This window comes from Ambystoma mexicanum, chromosome 7p (genome assembly GCF_040938575.1).
Source record: "Ambystoma mexicanum isolate Mex_15411 chromosome 7p, UKY_AmexF1_1, whole genome shotgun sequence".
Lineage (NCBI taxonomy): Eukaryota > Metazoa > Chordata > Amphibia > Caudata > Ambystomatidae > Ambystoma > Ambystoma mexicanum.
The window spans coordinates 269,428,329-269,448,301 of NC_090939.1; the positions used below are offsets into that span (position 1 = coordinate 269,428,329).

General features: G+C 48.5%; 1 protein-coding gene across 1 annotated transcript in view; it reads right to left on the reverse strand.

Annotated features, from left to right (window-relative positions):
- The window catches only part of URB1 (URB1 ribosome biogenesis homolog), a 2,274,827-nt gene that overhangs the window by 779,787 nt on the left and 1,475,067 nt on the right, over positions 1 to 19,973 (reverse strand). Inside the window, exon 23 of the mRNA XM_069636341.1 lies at positions 4,567 to 4,768. Within this exon, the coding sequence (XP_069492442.1) occupies positions 4,567 to 4,768 (202 nt within the window). The remainder of the gene's footprint in view (positions 1 to 4,566; positions 4,769 to 19,973) is intronic.

Genomic DNA, 19,973 nt, shown 5'->3' on the forward strand with positions numbered 1-19,973 from the left:
TGTAGTTAAGAGGCATGACATTTCAAAGGGGGACATTCAAAGGCGTCCATGGCATACAGCACCATCTTGGAATCCCATTCAGAATTATCAGACGCTCCACGGCATTGCATGGTCTCTCCTGATTGATACCTGCCATCCTGCAGTAGGAGTGCAACAGCGTGGGATCTTCAATCACTTTTCCTCCAGTTTCTATTCAGCTAAGCTAGTTGTGTCATTTTAATTGGGTTAGTGAGCACCACAGGTTCACACAAATTCCTCAGCTGAATGTCAGTTGTTTGCTGGTCCGGTACGAGGACCACTAATATCTAGCAATGCTTTCTGGGAATTCCTTGAGGCCATTAGTGCAGAATCGCCACTGGGGGTAATTTACTGCATCTGTGGGGATAGCAAGCTGGCAGAATCCCTCCTCATCCACTCCCTCTGGGAGGGATATTGGTAGCGGTTGGACCAGCCCAATCCCTGGTGGCTCGCTTACCCTATGAGTTCAGCACCGTTTAATGAGCCTAGCTCTACTTTGTTATATATATATAAATGTAAACATTGGATGTGCACTAGGTTTGTAGGTGAATGGTGCTGTGCTAGTTATGGCATCATTTTGGGTGCGGAGGACAATAACCAAACTAAGGTTAATATCATGTAAGTTATCTCTTTGGCAACACTAAACACCATAAAGACTGAGCAAAGAAATACGCCCTATATAACTGGACGTATTCAGGTGCATCGTTTTATTGACTGCTAGAACCCCTTCCTTCTGTACTATAACTTACACTGCTATTAAGATCTTCTCTTCTGGAGTGAACTCTTGTTCTGGAACCATGTACACATGTAAACAATACGCTTTTGGCTTGGTCTCGCTAAAATGACAAACTAAATTCATTCGGACCATGAAGTAATGTTATTTCTACATCTTTATGTTTGCCCCTGCCTTGAAGAGATATGCGTTGAGTCATTTGACTGTAAACGTGTTGCAAATTGTGTGCGTGATTTACTTTCCAATACGATGGATGGAAATTTACTTTCACTAATGCATAAAGTGTTTTTACTAATGCTGCATAGTTTGCTACATAGGTACAACACACACAGCAATGCCTGAAGTTGCCCGAGCGTGTGAGGATTCTTAAAGTTTGCACATTTTTTCTAACAATTGTGAAGAGAGAACCTGGCCATAATCTGAAAATGAGAATACTAAACATTAATTTACATTCTTTTGAAGCTAATATTTTAATGATTGAATCCACCTGTAGAATTTATCCTCCCCGCCCACTAGTGCATGTGTGAATCAATTTATCCTGGGCAGGAGTGCCGCAAGTAGGAGCAGAGTCTTTTATGTGTGCTTTTTACAGCCTTGCTGCACCTCACCCCACACTCAGTGTTTACCCACACTCTCGAATATATGGAAGCTGACCATCCTACTGCAAGTTAGGGCAGGGGCAAATCGGATGAGCAATCTGACATCAAGATGGTATATTCAGGACCAGATTAGACTATGCCAGAAAGAAGTGCTGAAATAGTAGAGGGTCCTGGGCCAGCTGGGAAGGCCGCCCACACTGTTGGCCCTCTGACAAAGTCACTGGCCTAACTATGGGGATATAAGCAGAGTGGATTAAGGGTGTGGGATTTGCCCCAGACCTGTTGTTGTTGGACTCACAGGTGGTATACAGGTTCTATTTCATTTTTTTGATTTTAATAGGTCGCCTAACATAAAAAACAGTTTTTTTCGGCCGACTTTAGTCGACCTACAAAAATAGAAAAAAAAGGACATTTCTTTGCCCCCCCAACAACCCACCCTATCTAGCGGCAATTGCTCTAAATCGGGGGATTACAACACCCAACCCCCTCCTTCAGCCCGCCACCTCCCTACGCTCCCAAGACCACCTGCATCATAACGCACAAAAACACAGACACAAACACCCAACACACACACAAACACATACCCATTCCCTGACAAGCCAGTTACTGGGTCCTGACGTGCCGGTTAGCCACTGCGCGCACTTGTGTGTATCGCAGGGGGTGACAGTTTGATTTAGGAAGACCACTCTGTGCGGTCATAGAGCGGTCTTTCTAGATTGCTTTTTTTGGATCGTTAGTTTATAAAAAGGTCTTTTGACACACTACCTGTATACAGAGTCTACCCAGACAACCCAACTGCATCCCTGTAAAAGGGAAGGTAACATAAATCAGGGTGTTTCAAACTGATTTCTTCCCTACAGTTGGGGCAGGAACCACAAGGAGACAATACTCACACACCTTTTGGCCACAGCATCAATTTAGCAGACGGGGGATATACAACCCCAACCAGACCCTTCTATGAAGAAACAAACGGAGGGAAGCAAGGGCCCCTGACGCTCGCCTCACTATCCCTAACTATATGGCTAACCAGAATTGAGAGCAAATATTTCCCTTAAGGTAAATGCTTCCAGGAAGCCATCCTGTTCCATTGTTAGAGCCAGAACTCCAGCATAGGACGGAACACCCTTCCAATGATTAAACAATATTGCAACAGTTGACAATCAACAAGCTGAGAATCACAATGTCTGTAGAGTGGGTCCTGCGATAATCAGATTCCAGGATGTCTCACTTTCATGCGGACCATTGAGACTCAGCGGTTACAACAAGCGCTGGAATAATGAGCATGTCATTCCCTTGAACCAAGCAAGCAATGTGATAAATGCACAGCTTTTTCTCCACATCGCAGGAGTTCCAAACGTACATGCTCCCAACGACGAAGGAGAAATGAATGCATCCACCAGCCTCCCCTGCTTACTAAGAGGTTCTTGGATGAGGAATCGCACCGTAACGGAGCAGGACCCACAATCATACAAACAGCAACCCAGAGGTTTCCAGGGAAAGGGAGGGAGACACACGGCCATCCCATAGCCCTTATGAGATTCATGAAGGCGCTAGACCTTCTTGTAATCTTATGACAGCTCCCTTGCAAACTACATGACCCTCAGCCCAAGACCCAATCACAAGCAAGAGCAGCATTAAGCACACACGATTCCACAATACAAGGGACTTGCCACCCCAGGGGAGGATAGGCCCTGCTATATACTGCAGCTAGCTCAGTATGGAGGTGTTGAGTGTTAGAGCATGGATTGGAGGAAAGGAGAAAAGTACTGAGAGGAGAGCAGGGGGGGGTGACAAGTTGGAGTTTGAAGGGAAAGTGTGGAGGAGAATGGACCAGGAGAGTAGTTTTATCAAGAGCAAGTGAATTGATGGAGAGTGGAGAAGATTGAGGAGGAGCAGGTTACGGTCAAGGTTTGGAGAGTTACAGTGAGGGGGAGGTTGGAAAAGAGAACCAGCAGTCAGAGAAGTTGGCAGAGAAAGGAGGAGGAAACCGATCAGTGAAGAAAGGAGTGTTGGGGAAAAGGTGAAAGCAATATAGTCTGTAGGTGGGATGCAACACATACCCAGAAGATGATGCATCGCCCAAGAGGTGGAGGAGAGTGGTAAGGAGGTTGCAGGCATGTTAACTTTCTCCAGCTCTAAAGAGACCGGAGAGGTTGTAGGAGAGCTGAAGGGGGAAATAAAGCTACATAACCAGTGGGGGTGGGAGGAGAGCAGGTTCCAGTAGACTGCAACACTAGGGAGGTTCTGAGAACAATGTACACTTTCGACAATTTGGGAACGTGTCAAAACCCGGGTCATCTTCTGCACATCCACCCAAGACAAGCACAAGAACACTACCTGCAACTTTGTGAGGGACTCTACACATTTTGACTTATTTTAAAAGGTTTCGTATTTGGCAAATACAAGCATCTTTCTTCCTTCTCAAGGCTAAGGAAGAGTTCCTAAATTGTATCAGGCTACTTTTAATTTCTTTTCTGTTTAGACCCCAACTACACTTACTGTTTCCCCCACCCTGGCCTAGCTACTACTTTACTCCCTGCATAATATATAAACCATTGGCACACACACATTTTTCTTCGATTGTGCCCTACTTAGCCCACTTTGCGACAACCCTTAAAGAGCTATGAAGCTGGAAAACCCGAGGCTTGAAAGGACGCCGAGCTGGGCACTATACTGCGAAACAGTGGTCTGTGCACTATATCCTGAAGAGTAATCTAGACACCAAAGACCTTGATGAATTAAGACAGGCATTATTCTTCTAGTTAGAGTAAAAGTTGTGAGCTGGATGTTAAATCATCGCTACCCGATTGGGGCACAAACCAAGCTGTATGATATATCCATGTGATGGTGACTAACACAAAGCAGTATGCTGGTTGCTATAGCCATAGGATTGTAATTAGAGAAGAGATTCTTATTAGAGCGAGAACCCCAACACTGTATAGTTTAGCCCATTATAACATAGCTTTGTTAGGCCCTTCCAGGATTGGAAAGCCCTTTCTAGTTGTAGCTAAACCCATGGTTTCAAAAGGTGTTTTTTTAAAATCAAACATGGGCAGGATAAGGTTGGGATAGAGATGAAACCATATGTTTATGCCAGGTGTTCTGTTGGTCTATCATAGAGTATAAGTCTCAGGTATCTACAATAAAAAAAACCATACTATTGCCAGACACTGTAACAACTCAAAAGACAGACATTTTAGGAAAGAGTAAAGTTACCTTTCTTGATTCTCAGGTTGTGCCAAAATTCCAGGGAGCTTTTCAATGATAACTGCCAGCGCCTCTTCATTTGTAGCTGGAATTAGCTTGGCAATAACCTTTAGTTGCAAGGAATGTGTTTCATTGGCTGTATTTGTCAGGGCTACATTCACCAGTTTGCTCCAAAAGGCATCTTGTAAAACGTGCAGGGCTGCTGAAGACACTGGAAGGTCACAAGAAATTAGAAACAGATACAAAGTTATCTCATCATTAATCTTTTTCTGTTCTTGTTACGAATAAAATGACAAATTCAGATGAACTCCAATTATCTATAAACATGCTGATCATATAGAGAGGCGTGTTAGTTTCTGGACATGGTTACCAACAAGGGATTAAGGTGATTTCCAGTGTTATTCTAAAGTTCTTAGCTTTCAATTAGTGATTGTGTAGCAGACATTCACTGTGCTAAATGGATATCCTCAGGTGTCATGATCCTTTGGGCACTGAATGAGCATGCAGTTTTTGCTGATTTAGTCAATGTGAAGCAAATTGATAAGAAAAACAGGGAACACTTGCTGACAAACTTGAACCAGGTATCCTAGACATTGGTAAATGAGATGAAACATCTTTTAATTATAACTAAGCCAATAAAATACAACATAAAAGATAAAGGTTAAATGACCCCTTTCCACAGCACTGATCTCATGTTTATCAAATTCAAAAAGGAAAAAGTTCACAGTTCACCATTTGAGAAATCCCAATGCAGAGCATGTCAAATCTTAATTGTGAGTCTTCACATACTTTAGGAAGGAGCTCCAACTCTGGTGGGAATCAGGCAAAACATATGCAATCTTCTTACAAATAAGCATTTCACAAATTCTAGTGAGCCAAACATGTAGGCTTCCAGGATATATGAGTATTTACAATAGGAGGGGTTCAGAAGTCCTGTTATCAAAAAATCTCTTGTGACTAAAATATCCTTCAGGGACAAAGGATGGCCCATTGCACAAGCGATCATTAACAAGTGTAGATCAGGTGTTTTCGGCAAAAACGTTTTTTGATATGGTTTAAAGGCCTATTTCATCCAAAAATCTTAGCTTGGCAGACCACCAGATATGGATAAAAGTTCATGCAACAACCTCTCCAGTAAAGCCTGCATTTATCTGTATATAAGATAGCTCAGTGGGTTGAGCGCTCGCTGCTGCATACTCCGTCTGATCTACAGGTCGCAGATTCAAATCCCGGTAAGGTCAAATCAACCTTTCATCTTTCCAAGGTCGATAAAGGAGTACTAACTTTGGAAGGGTGAGAATTGTATGTAAATATGTTCTATGTGCAACACTGGTGAAAGCACTATATAAATAAAAAATCATTATCTGTAGTAAAATGCTACTTATGGTCTATAGTTAGTTACCGAAGCGAGCCAAGTCTTATTAGTGTGATAGGAAATGTTCCCCAACGAGAGATTTAAATAAAGGAGGACTGGAAAAAGTTATAAGGCACCATAAGGAATATGTATATTTTATACATCTGAACTCTTGTTTCGAGAGAGGAAAAAATTGTCTTTTCAAAAGGGGTCAACTGCCTCAACGCACTTTCTTTCATTGCTCAACTCAGGACATAAGGTCAGAACTAGAGACAACTAAGATGTTTGCTTTTTCCTACCCTTAAGATGGGTTTGCAATAATCAAAGGACTTGACAGACTTGTAACGGAAAAGGTCAGATGCAAAGTCACAACAGTCTTACCTACAACACTCCAATCAACTCTGATTGTAGGCTGGCGTAAATTGAGTATTACGGTGAGTTGGGATATGAATGATGGTAGATCAACCGCCGAAAATGTGTGAGGCCATCCCGCACACATTTTCCCTGCTCACCGCACGACAGATGCATAGTCATGTGCACACCGGGAGGACACAGCCGCAGCCTACAGGCGCAGTCCTCCCCTGTCATGTTCAGCTGGAATGTGACAGCCACAGGTATATCAAAGCATCTCAAGAAGGGGGAAGGCGACACCTTCCTCCAGCCATGGGCAGCCTAATTAAAATAAAGGCTCCATGGATCTGACTTCCTATTGTCTAAACTGCTGGTGGCAGCGTATACTAATAGCAGTTAATTGGAACAGACCTGCGACAGGCTTGCTCGCAAAATGGACAAGAGGATGGCAGTACTAACATCTCTTGGTTATGCAATATGTCATTTTGAAGCTAGCTCCCACTTCTTTGTATGAAGGACAGTGAATGGCATGTCTGGGTCCACAATTTACCACAGGCAACCCCTGTAGAGCGGACCCCTTTCAGAGAGACAAAGTATGTGATTTGAGGGAGACAAAAGTCTGTTCTCACCACAAACGTCAGGGGAGACATGTGCTTGGAACAAGAGCCACAGAGGTCTGAGTTAACCAGAGACACTTTGATCTAAAACAGACATGAATATAAGTGGGAGTTAGAAGTACATGTCACCTCTTACCTTTCCTGTTCAAAGCACTCTGGTCCTGACCTCAGGCATAACAGAAGATTGTTGGTAGGGACCCAGTATTGGTTCATTAAGGTAGGCTTAGCCTGCACCAATCACTCGGGCCCATTTGGCTTTAAAAGAGGGCTGAGCTCCTCACTTAGCAGATCATCTGACGACTTTGAAAGGAGTAAGAAGGACTCAGTTGGACCTTGGCTGAAGGTACAGTCTGCCTGACAGCTTCTGCCAGTGAAGGAAGGGCAGGATTTCCAAGAGGGAAGCAAGATCCCTCCCCTAAACATCTCCAAGGGAACAGAGGGATATACAGGACTCTCAGCACCCATCCAGCAGTTCTAGAACTGGTACCCAGCCCGCACACAGCGTGCCCTGCTAGGTTCTGCCAGCAGGATGGGTAGTGTCAGAGAGTATCTGAACAAAGGACAAGGCCATTGCCTGCAAACCCACTCAGCTTTGAGCCGTCCACCTGAAAGGACGACACAAGCCCTGCGAAGAAGCTAGGAGGAGTGCCACAACAAGCCCAAACCAGCGGCCATCTTTTGAGGACATCTTTGAGGTAGTCGAGCTCTCGAACCGCGACCGGCTGCACCACTGACTGTTGTCACGCTGCAGTCACTAAAGCTGTCCGAAACACTTCGATCAGCATTCCAGATCTGCCAACCAGCACAGAGACAATTCTTGACCCAAGCCGTCGTGTAAGCCAGCCTGCAGCCGTCCGTCCAAGTTGCTTGCCGAACTGCCTGCCGCCTGACACCTGCAGGTGTCTCCCATCTTGAACTCTGTCGCAGGAGCTGCAAAGCGTCCTCGAACCGACTTGACGCTGTCGAGAAGCAAGATCATCTCAAGCACCAGGTACATTGTGGTTATGTCCCCCTGGTGCTTCTCTGAAGGCCCCTAGTGACATTTACGACCCCTTGATCCCTTGGTGCTGAAACCAAATAACATTGAACAGTTGAGACTGATTGCTTTAACGGCTACCCTTCTGCAGTATCCAGAGTGCATCCCTTTCCTTTGTGAAGCTGTCTGTCCTCTGTTCCTTTACAAGGTGGGCTGTATTTTCTAGTGTGCTAGAACTGTCTGTTGTAATAATAATAAAATAGATATTTGTATACAACCTTGACTAAACAGTCCCTATTATCATTGGGTAATAATTGTATTTTCGCTGTGTTGCAACTATCCAACAATCTACGACCTTGAGGGGATAAGCCTGCTGTTCCATCCACGTTACCAAAAGTGGACAAGGAGGTTTGTATTCCAATCGGTTCACATCCCTTCTGGTGTACTGGAGGTGTGGGGCTGATTGATGGTTTAGAAATCGATATAGATCTCTGGACCACTGGTTCCCCCGGAAGTTGATTCATCACAAGTATCCTGTCAGAAAATCAGCCGCAATCAGAACGGCGTTCCAAATGTAAACGTTGGCGGCATTTTGGATTCTGTTTATATTAGCGTGGTGATGTCACAGGTGCGCTGCGCGTGACGTCATCACGTTTCGTGTCCAAAACGGCACCTGCTCTCCAAAAGTTTACTCTGGGTTGTTTTAGAAATGTGCCAATGATGATTGTAAGAAAAGCACAAAGTATTTTGGTCTTACCCAATAGCAACCTCTGACATCTTAAAGTGGGTCCGATTTCATGAGATTATCTTGTGTCGGTGTGAATAACTGAGTAGAGAATTTTAAACACAGCCATGCTAACTGTTATAGGCACCATCAACTGGTGTTGTACTGATGACTAATTCTTTTGTTAAATATAGACAAGTCTGACACAAACATATTTATTAAGAGTTGTCTTATCTTGAATGGCAATACTGTCCAGTGGTCCAAATGCCCTCTTCCTCCATTCATCAAACCATCTCTTTTCGTCCTTCCTTACTCGCCATCTCTGCCTTGGCTCGCAACCTTGGAGGCATTTTTGACTCGGCTCTTTCTTTCTTATCTCACATTTATTCTATCTCCCGCTCCTGCATATCTAAACTGTTCAATATTCGTAAAGCCCACTGGTTCTTAACTTTTCATGTGTCCAAAACACTAATTTCGTCCTTGGTTTTCTCTAGTATATTCTATTGTTGTCCTCTACTACTTGGTCTTCCTGTTTATCGTCTTGCCCCACTCCACAATCCTTGTTCTTGCACTCCAACTCCTCATCATTCTATTTCTTCTGCTTTACATTCTCTTTGGTGGCTTAAGTTAGAAGCCTGGCTCCTATTCTCATCTCTCTGCGTAGTATTTAAATGTCTTTAATGCCTTGCTTCCCCCTATCTCTGGTCTTTAGTCTCCTTTTACTCTACTTCTCGTCATCCTTGCTCCCATGCTCTCTGCTGGGTGTCCCTCATCCTCCCTGTGCCTCATCTCATTTCTGCTCCTTCTCGCCCCTAATCACTGGAATGCCCTCCCTCTTTCTATTCGATCTCTGACTTAATTTTCTCTTTTCACATCTTGACTTAGGAACAAGTTACTTACCTGTAACTGTTGTTCTCCAGCATGGGTCTGGCATGGATTCACATGCTCATGAATATTCCCCCGTCGTCAGGCTGGGAATCCTCGGTAAAGTAAAAAAATCAGTTTCAGTTTCGTTTCTGAACTGTCTTTCTCCTAATAACCAATCACTGGTCTCTCGGTCATACTGCCCCAGCCAATGACTGCCCTCTACCTAAGCCTCTCTGGCAGCCATCTTCAGATTTTGTAGCACGTAAAGTGGCAGTAGGACCAAGAGAAGAGCCGCAGAGGAGTAGACGGGAGCGTTTGCACGTGAATCCATGCCAGACCCATGCTGGTGAACAGTTACAGGGAAGTAACTTGTTCCTTCTCCAGCATGGGGTCTGGCATGGATTCACATGCCCATGAATAAAATAATACATAGCAGTATTATAGCACCACGGGAGGTGGCAAGGCTCAACATTAAGCATTTCAACAACTCAACATTAAGCATCTCTTTCCTTCTCACCAGGCTCACCTTCAAGCAAACAGGTTGCGCAGCACTGCTTGGTCGGACTCTGGACTCCTCCTTGGAATCCCGGTCGACGTAGTAAAATTTTGTGAAGGTGTGCGTCGACCTCCACGTAGCAAACCTGCAGATGTCCAGCAGGGGCACACCAGACAGGAAGGCCCTAGTTGCAGCGATCGCGCTGGTCGAATGGGCTCTCGGACGGCCAGGCAACGGTCGGTTTGCCAACCGGTGACAATGGGTGATGCAGCCGGAGAGCCAGCTGGAAATGGAAGCTTTGGAGAGGACTTTCCCTTGGTTCACAGGACCAAAGTTCACAAATGGCTGCGATGTCTTTCTAAAACACTTTGTGCGGTCCACGTAGAACTTGAGCGCTCTAGCCACATCCAGCGAGTGCAAAGTCCGCTCAACCGACGATGGGAAGAAAACGGGTAACACCAAGGGCTTGTTGAGATGGAAGTCCAACGGCACCCTGGGCATGAAGGAGGGGTGCGCCCTCAGCACGATCCTTGTTACGTGGAATGTCAAGTACGGAGGCTTACAGGAGAGGGCCTGGATCTCTCCCACTCGTCGTGCAGAGGTGATGGCCACCAGAAAGGCTGTCTTCCACGATAGGAATCTCAGAGGTGCTGAATGCAGAGGGTCGAACGGAGGACCCATCATCCTAGTCAGGACCACATTGAGCTCCCACGCCGGGGCCAGAGCCTTCACCAGTGGGAACAAGCAGAAAAGTCCTTTCATGAACTCCCTAACCAGACTATGCGACCACAGTGACGATCGCCCATGAGTTCAGGTGTAGCAGGAGATAGCCGCCAGATGGATCTTGATAGAGGCATGCACCAGCCCTGCCTTGGCCAGCAACGGCAAGTACGGCAGCACTTGAGGGGGCGTAGAGGATTTATCTTCTGTGCACGGCACCAGACGGTGAACCTCTTCCATTTATGTCCGTAGCACTTCAGAGTAGAAGAAGCCCTGGCCTTGGCAAGTACCTCCTTGCAGTCCGCCGGGATCTCGTATCCTCCAAACTCTAGCGCTGCAGGAGCCAGGCCTGCAGGTTCAGTGACCCCGGGTGATGGTGCAGAATCGCACCTTCTTGCCTGGCGAGAAGTTCTGTGTCCACCGGAAGCTTGACTGGAGGGGAAGCTGACATGTCCAGACGGTTCGGGTACCATATCTGCTTCGGTCACAACGGTGCGACGAGGATCATCCTGCACTGGGACCGTCTGAGTTGACTGATGAGTCGCAGGAGCAATGGCAACAGTGGAAACAGGCCATCCCAGTGGAATGAGAATGCATCCCCAAGCTCCCCGGCTGGGGAAACCTGCCGGCGAACCTCCGGCACTTGGTGTTCGTCGCAAACAGAACGATCTGGGGATTGCCCCATCGTTGAAACAGTAGATCCACCTGATCCTGCTGAAGTTCCCACTCGTAGCAAGTGCCATAGGTCCTGCGCTTCCTTGGAGAGAGCTGGGGATCTGGTGCCCCCCTGCTTCCGAATGTAGAACATCCTGGTGGTATTGTCGGTGAAGACCCGCACCACCTTGCCCTTGAGGGACGGAATGAATGACTTGAGGGCCCAAAACCCAGCTCGAAGCTCCAGGACGTTGATGTGCAATGATTGGTCATTAGGAGAAAGACAATTCAAAAACGAAACTGAAACAGATTTTTTCTTTACCAAGGATTCCCAGCCTGACGACGCAGAATATTCAGGAGCATGTGAATCCATGCCAGACCCCATGCAGGAGAAATCAGCACCTGCTTGCTAACTGATTTATTGTCACATTCTATTTTTTATTTACTTGCATTGAAATTAAATGAACAATTTCTTTGCAAAATTACAACAGCATTTCCATAAAGTTAAATAAGTAAAATTGAGTAGATGGTGATGAAAAGAAAAAAGAAAAAACAGACAAATATATATGTGTCCATCCCAGACAATCAGGAGAACTTTACATTTCCAATCTCTGGAAGGATGTCGATCAAGAATTTGACTACTGCAATAACGTACTTGATCTTGCGTCCTGTCATTAAAGGCTTCCACCAACCGTCCGTATCAGAAATTTCAAAGTCTGAAAAGAACGTTCTTAGATGAAAAGAATGTTCAACAGTTAAGGCTTGACAGAATGTCATTATGAGAGAAAGAGTTTCAGTTGTAGTTGCGTTGTTGCAGTGACGACAATAGTTCTCCGATGATTGACCACGGATTGCCCGAATCTCGTTGGTCGGATGCAAGTTCAAACGAGTCCTCAGGAATAAGTCTCTGACCCTTTTATAAGGGAATTGCTTTAGATATTCACGTGGTGAGTTGAGTTTCCAAGATTCTGAAGGTAAATGGGCTACCGAGTGGTATGTATTTGCCATCTCTTGTGTTGAAATCCAGTTGCTGTCCTGGAGTTTTCTTTTAACCCGTAATGGGTTGGACGTTAGTTGCTCAAGGGAGCAGCCGATCGTTTCTAGGCTGTTTAACCTAGAAATGCGGCATTCAGTCAGGTAGGAGTTGCGGTTAAAGTCGATGATTTTGTTGGTGTCACAGTTCACGTAGTATAGGGTGCTGAAGTGGTTCAACCAAGTTGCCTCGCTTATAGGGTTTGATTGGTCTAGGTTAGAAGCAGATTCTTCAGGTTTCATCAATGACCAGAATTTCTTTGGGTCTTTGTCAGCCAATGTTTTTAGCATGGATTCTGAGTCATTCTGGTACCGCTGGTGTTCAGAGACTATGAGCCAGTTTTCATACCTTGATTTAGCAGTAAGAGCTGTACTATGATCATTAGCTAGACCAGATCTAACCGCTATGCGTAGCAAATTTCACCCCTCCTTTCTTCGACCCATCACTTTGGTGTCGAAAGAATGCTGGTGGTTTTGAACAGTCAAACTCTTCTTCGGACAATAACAAAATTGTTCCAAAAGTGGTGAATATTCCACCGAAGACCCTGTGCGACCCAATTTAGATGTTAAGACTTTTATGCTGGATAATTTCAAGCAGAGACCGCCGTTGCAGGTAACAAGTGATATTGACATCCGATCCCTGATCAAGATCACTGGTGACAGCCATTCCAGAAACAGTAGATGGTCACCGTTTGTTGTCTTTATGACCTGGAATTGCTTAACCAGGGACAGAAAGTTATTTGAAACAAATGTAATCCAAGACCGAAGTAGAACCTCTTTGCTCCCACGTTGCCTGAGAAGGGAGGTCCCCTTGACAGTTGCCATTAAGCAGGTGCATGTCTCTAGAGTCCATAAGGATAGATCATGAATTCTGCTTGATGGAGTGGGGGTTGCAGATGTTCCATGCACCAGTTTGCTTTTTGTTATTTACCAAGTCCGGGATATTAAGGTACCCACAGATGACAACGTGGGTGCTCTGCTGATTAATGAAAGCGTCATCCAGTAGGTCAGTGACCTGATTGATAAATGCTTCCGTTGTAATCAACACAGAATTCCAATACATGTTAATAATGATGATTTTGTTCACGTCATTGGACATGGTTGGTACTGCCTCGTGGTTCCAACCAACTACTACTTCTTGTGTTAACACATTTGTTGATGTAGAGTTTAAAAGGGAAATGGGGCTCCCTGATTTCACCCCAACCAGGAGACACGCAAAGCGACGGCCCGCAGGCCCTTTAGAAGCGGGGATGATGGATATTTCAAACCCGTCCAGAACTGGCTTTTTCCTCAGCCAGTTCTCCTGCAGGCAAATCAGGTCACACTCCCCAAAGTTGATTTCGCTTGGTTTAGTCGGATGACCAAACCCCCTGGTGTTCCAAGAAGCAAGCTTTAAGGTTCATGGCACGGATGAAAGAGCGTTTGGAAATCGTTCCTCTTGATGTACTCCTTTAGGTGAGCTGGTGGGTTGCTAGCAAAAGCTCCAGAAAGCCAGGTCCAGCCAGCTGTGACCAGGCAAGGTTTTTTTGGATTTACCCTCACAGCCCACTTCGCGAACCGATGACTCTTTACATTTTTATATTTATTTGTTTTTTGGTAGCAAAAATAAATTTACACCTTTAACAAAAATTATTAGATTTCACATTAATAACACAACATCACTTCATTCCTAAACAACAACATGAATACATGCATACTATATTCGATTTTCAATTTCCCAAAAAATATGTACAGCACATATTAGCATACAAATCATCTAGCACTTACTACGTTAAAACACTTTAAAACAATTTAAACAATTTAGGCAAGTTCTTTGATTTTCAGAAAAGTCTTTCACCGTAATAATTACCAATTACTACATTAGACCTCTATTGCCTCCCTTGATAATAGCAACTTATTTAAATACAAAAGATCTTTCTCAATTATGTTCACCAATCTCACTATAGCCAGCATGATGGCATTGGACTGGCTCACATACAACGTAACCAGATCAGCTCACGCTCCGTGGTGGTATTTGAGAAAGTAAGGCCCCAAGCAAAGGAGCCTTTTAGGAGTGAAGTGGGTGCATTGCATAGTTAGATGTTCCAGTGTTTCACGCTCCCCAACCCTAGAACAAAACCAACAAGTGTCCCACAGCCCCAACCCTTTGTACCCAGTCCAATTGCCAATTCGGGCTCCCGTGTGGATTAGATCCAGACGAAATCTCATAAGTCCTACGGGCGTGCTGATCAGGGAAGCACAATAGATATGGCAAGCTAGGCGAAACAGCCTGCCTACATTTTGCATATGTGTGGAAAGAGGAATAACCTGAGATCAAGTCTGTGTTGTGTGCCCATGCATTCCGAAAGAATCTAACTTTAACTTTCCGTGGAGTGTCAATTAAATCCTGTTGGGACATGTTCAGGGAAGGAACAAGTTACTTATCTGTAACTGTTGTTCTCCAGCATGGGTCTGGCATGGATTCACATGCTCATGAATATTCCCCGTCGTCAGGCTGGGAATCCTCAGTAAAGAAAAAATCGGTATCAGTTTCGTTTCTGATCTGTCTTTCTTAGTAGTAACCAATCACTGATCTCTGGGTCATACTGCCCCTAGCCAATGACTGCCCTCTCCCTAAGCCCCGCCTCTGGCAGCCATCCTCAGATTTGGTAGCACGCCAAGTGGCAGTATGACCAAGTGAAGAGCCGCAGAGGGGTAGGTGGGTGGGTTTGCATGTGAATCCATGCTAGACCCATGCTGGAGAACAACAGTTACATGTAAGTAACTTGTTCCTTCTCCAGCATGGGGTCTGGCATGGATTCACATGCTCATGAATAAAAGAATACATAGCAGTATACACATGCACAACCACGGGAGGTGGCAACAGGCTCAACATTAAGCAATACAACAACTCAACATTAAGCATCTCTTACCTCCTCAACAGGCTCACCTTAAGCGAACAGGTTGCGCAGCACTGCTTGGCCGACCCTGGACTCCCCCCTGGAGTCCCGATCGACGCAGTAGAATCTTGTGAAGGTGTGCGTCGACCGCCACGTAGCGGTCCTGCAGATGTCCAGCAGGTGCACACCAGACAGGAACGCCGTGGTAGCAGCGATCGCTCTGGTGGAATGGGCTCTCGGACGGCCGGGCAGTGGTCGGTTTGCCAACCGGTGACAATGCATGATGCAGCCGGAGAGCCATCTGGAAATGGAAGTCTTTGAGAGAGCCTTCCGTTGATTCACAGACCCAAAGTTCACGAACAGTTGTGACGTCTTCCGAAAACTCTTCGTGCGGTTCACGTAGAACTTGAGCGCTCTAGCTACATCCAGTGAGTGCAAAGTCCTCTCGGCCGGCGTCGAAGGTGACGGGAAGAAAACTGGTAACACCAAGGGCTCATTGAGGTGGCACCGACGGCACCTTGGGCATGAAGGAGGGATGCGTCCTCAGCACTACCCTCGTGTCATGAAAAGTCAAGTATGGAGGCTTGCAAGATAGGGCCTGAATCTCTCCCACTCGTCGTGCAGAGGTGATGGCCACGAGGAACGCTGTCTTCCATGACAGGAACTTCAAAGGCGCCGAATGCATAGGCTCGAATGGGGCTCCCATGAGCCTGGTCAGCACCACATTAAGTTACTACGCCGGGGCAGGGGCCCTCACCGGCGGGAATGATCGGAAAAGTCCCTTCATGAATTCCTTTACCAGGCGATGATACCACAAGGACGCCTGTCACGTAGACCTGGTGTATGGGGAGATGGCAGCCAGATGTATTTTTATGGAGGCGTGAGCCAGTCCAGCTTTGGCCAGCGACAGTAGGTACGGCAGCACTTGAGGGGCCGTAATCCGCAGAGGGTAAATCTTCTGAGAGTCGAGGACGCCCTGGCCTTTGCAAGAACCTCTCTGCAATCGGCCGGGATATCGTACCCTCCAAACTCTAGTGCTGCAGGAGCCAGACCTGCAAGTTCAGCGACTGTGGGTCGTGATGGAGAATGGCGCCTCCTTCCCTGGAGAGAAGATCCGTGTCCACCGGCAGCTTGACTGGTGGGGACGTTGACAAGTCCAGAAGGTCCGGGAACCAGATCTGCCTCGGCCACGCCGGTGCGACGAGGATCATCCTGCACCTGGACTTCTTGAGCTGGTTGATGAGGCGGAGCAGCAACGGCAACGGAGGGAACGCGTATAGAAACAGGCCTTCCCAAGGGAACAAGAAAGCATCGCCCATGCTCCTCGGCTGTGGGAACCTGCTGGCGAACCTCTGGCACTTGGAGTTCGTCGCCGTCGCGAACAGGTCGATCTGGGGTTTGCCCCATCATTGGAAGAGTCGATCCACTTGGTCCTGGCGCAGTTCCCACTCGTGGCACGAGCGCAGCTCCCTGCTGAGTGAGTCCGCAATGTTGTTTTTTATTCCTGCCAGGTGGAAGGGAACCAGAAACATCCCCTGGGCGACGGCCCAGTGCCACAGATCCTGGGCCTCCTTGGATAGGGCTGGGGATCTGGTGCCTCCTTGCTTCCGTATATAGAACATCGTGGTGGTGTTGTCGGTGAAGATCCTCACCACTTTGCCCTTGAGGGACGGAAGGAACAACTTGAGAGCCCAGAACACTGCTCGGAGCTCCAGAATGTTGATGTGGAGAGACCTCTCCTCCGGGAGCCAAAGGCCTCCTGCGTGGAGGTCTCCGGTGTGGACCCCCCCAACCCTCCAGAGAGGTGTCCGTTGTCACCGTCTCCTGAAACGCCGGTATTTGAAATTCCATGCCTGTCGTGAGGTGAGCACGGATGCCCCACCATAAGATCGCCCGACAGAACTCCTCGTCGAGAGGGATCCTGTCCTCTAAACAGCCCCTCGCTTGGAGCCAGCGGGCGTCGAGAAACTCCTGTAGCGGACGCATTCGAAGTCTGCAAAGGGGTACAAGGTAGATGCATGAGGACATCATCCCGAGGAGGGACTTGATGGACCTCACCCTGGCCACATCCGTGGTTAGCAGGCGCCGCACCTTTCCCAGGATGGTCTTGGTCCTCTCCTCTGAAGGGGAGGCCAATTGCCCCACTGTATCGAGCTTCGCTCCCAGAAACAGGGCTATCTGTGATGGAAGCAGGTGGGATTTGTGGTAGTTGATGGCGAACCCCAGCTCCGTGAGCAACCGGACGGTCCTCGCCGTGTGTTCGACGGCAAGTTCCCTTGTCCTTGCCCGGTTTAGCCAGTCATCCAGGTAGGGGTAAACATGGATCCCGTGCGGACGCAGCCGCGCCGCCACTGGTGGCAGGCACTTGGTGAAAACCCTGGGTGCCGACTTTAATCCGAACGGTAGGGCCCTGAATTGGTAGTGGCGTCCCTGAACCACGAACCTGAGGAACTTCCTGTGCCTTTTTAGAATAGGGATGTGGAAGTAAGTGTTCTCCAGTTCCAAAGACGATAGGAAGTCGCCTTCCTCCAGCTGTCCCAGCACGTGCTGGAGGGTGACCATCCTGAATTTCTGCGCCTTGATGTACTTGTTTAAGCGGCGCAGGTCCAGGATGGGGCGCCAACCGCCTGTCTTCTTCCTGACGAGGAAGTACCTTGAGTACACTCCGAAGCCCCGGAGCCTTCTGGGGACGAGCTCGATGGCACCTTTGAGCATCGCCCTTGCCTCCAACAACAGTTGAGGGACATGGTTTTCCTTCCTGGCCACGGGAGGAATGCAAGGGCACTTCTTTTGGAATTCCAGCGAGTGCCCGTTGGCCAGTGTGTCCAACACCCAACGGTCGGTGGAGATGTACTCCCACACGCCAACAAACTTTGTCAGCCGGCCACCCACCGGGGTGCTTCGGTGGGGGCCGGACCACACGGCCGGGTCATTCTTGCTTGGAGGCGGCCTTGCCGCCTTGGCCTCCTTGGCGACGACGGCGGTAGCCCCCTTGTTTGCCGTGACCTCTGTAGGCCTCCTGGGAAGAGGAGCGGGCCGCCTGGCGGTAGGTGGAGGAGCCATCGCTGGATCCTTTGGAGGCACCCTGTCTGCCTCCAGAGCTCCCAAAGGGCCGTCACTGCTGAAGCACCCCAAGGGCCCGGGCCGTCTCCGAGACGGTCTTGATGGCCTGTAGAGACTCATCCACTGCCTTACCAAAGAGGTTGTTGCCGTCGAACGGCATGTCCAACACGCTGGTCTGGACGTCCTGGCGAAAGTCTGTCGCCTTGAGCCATCCTCGTCGTCGGAGGCAAACCCTGTTGCCCAGTTGGCGAAATCCGGTATTGGCAATGTCCGTTGCCACCGTAATGGCGTGATCCAACGCCACCTCGCCCTCCTGCAGAATCTCTAGGGCCTCTGCCCTTTTGTCATCTGGCAGGAAATCTAGCAGGGGAGCCATCTTGAACCAGAGCTCCCCGTCGTAGCGGGCCACGATCGCTAAGGCATTGGCCGCCTTAATCGCGTCGCCGCCGACAAGATGACTCGTCCCATAGAGTCCAACTTCTTACCCTCGCTGTCCGGCGGGGAGGTGGAAGTTGAAGCCGCCGCGCCCGCTGCCTTCTTCTTAGCCGCTGCCGAGACGACCGAGTCCGGCGTGGGCTGGGCCCTGAGGCACAAGGGGGCGGCATCAGGGACTCTTCTTCTCGTACCTGTCCCTCTTGGCGGGTGTCGTGGCAGGGTTCTTGAGGACAGCAAGCCCCTCGTCCCAGATGTCATCGGGTAAAGGTACCGCGAGGACCATCTTCCTCTTAGCCTCTCGTCGCTGGTACAGAAACCCCTCCTTTTTCTGTTCTTCAGGGTAGAGCTGGAAGAGCTCGGATGCCCTGGTTATCATGGCGTGGAAACAGCCAACCTCGTCGGCTGGGGACGCCCACGGGGGAGGCGATGACGGGATGTCCGCCGTGTCATCGCCGCCGTCGTCGTCGTCCGTCCCTGTCGCCGTATCCTCTCCCGGTGAGGGGGATGAGGGGTCCGCCGGTCTCGCAGGCACGAAGGGCGGGGCAGGGTGGACTCTCCTCCGCTTGTTCGGAGGGCTTCCCGACGGGCCTGGTTCTGGCTCCTCCGTCGGGGTGCGTGGTAATCGCGTCCTTATCTCGGTACATAAGGATTGGATTGCCAACAAAATGGCCGCCGAGCTATCCTGGGGCTCGGGCAATGGCTGCGACTGATGGGATGGGCGTTCCCGTGGGCCCCGTTTGTCGTCCACGTCGCTTTCATCGATCACGTCAGTAGGGACCGTCCCCTGGGATCGAACCTTCTCGAACCTCTCATTGAGGTTTATGAACCTCTTGCTGAGGCCTATGGATCTTTCGTTGAGGCCCCTCTCTGTCTCCTCCAGTTCCTCCTCAGAGGCTGACTCCGAGTCTGTAACGGCCACCGCCCCCCCCCCCTCTTTTTCAGCCGGGGGCTTCACGGGGATCTTAGCGATGGGCTGGAAAGAGGATTCCCTCCGCGGTGGCAGGGATACTCTGGGCCCAGAGGCCGTTTCCATTGGCGTAGTCTCAGCCGGCTCCGCCGGGGTCGCAGAGACCACTTCGGTAGAGGGCTTAGCCTGGTGGATCAAGGCCCTCACCACCTTAGTTGCGTCCTGGGCCTTCGCCTTGGGGGGGGTCAACGCCTCACTCCCCCTTCGAGATCGACCGGCCTACCCGGGTTCTCGGACTTCCTCTTCCCCGACCCAGAGCGCTGGCTCGTGGTCGAACGTGC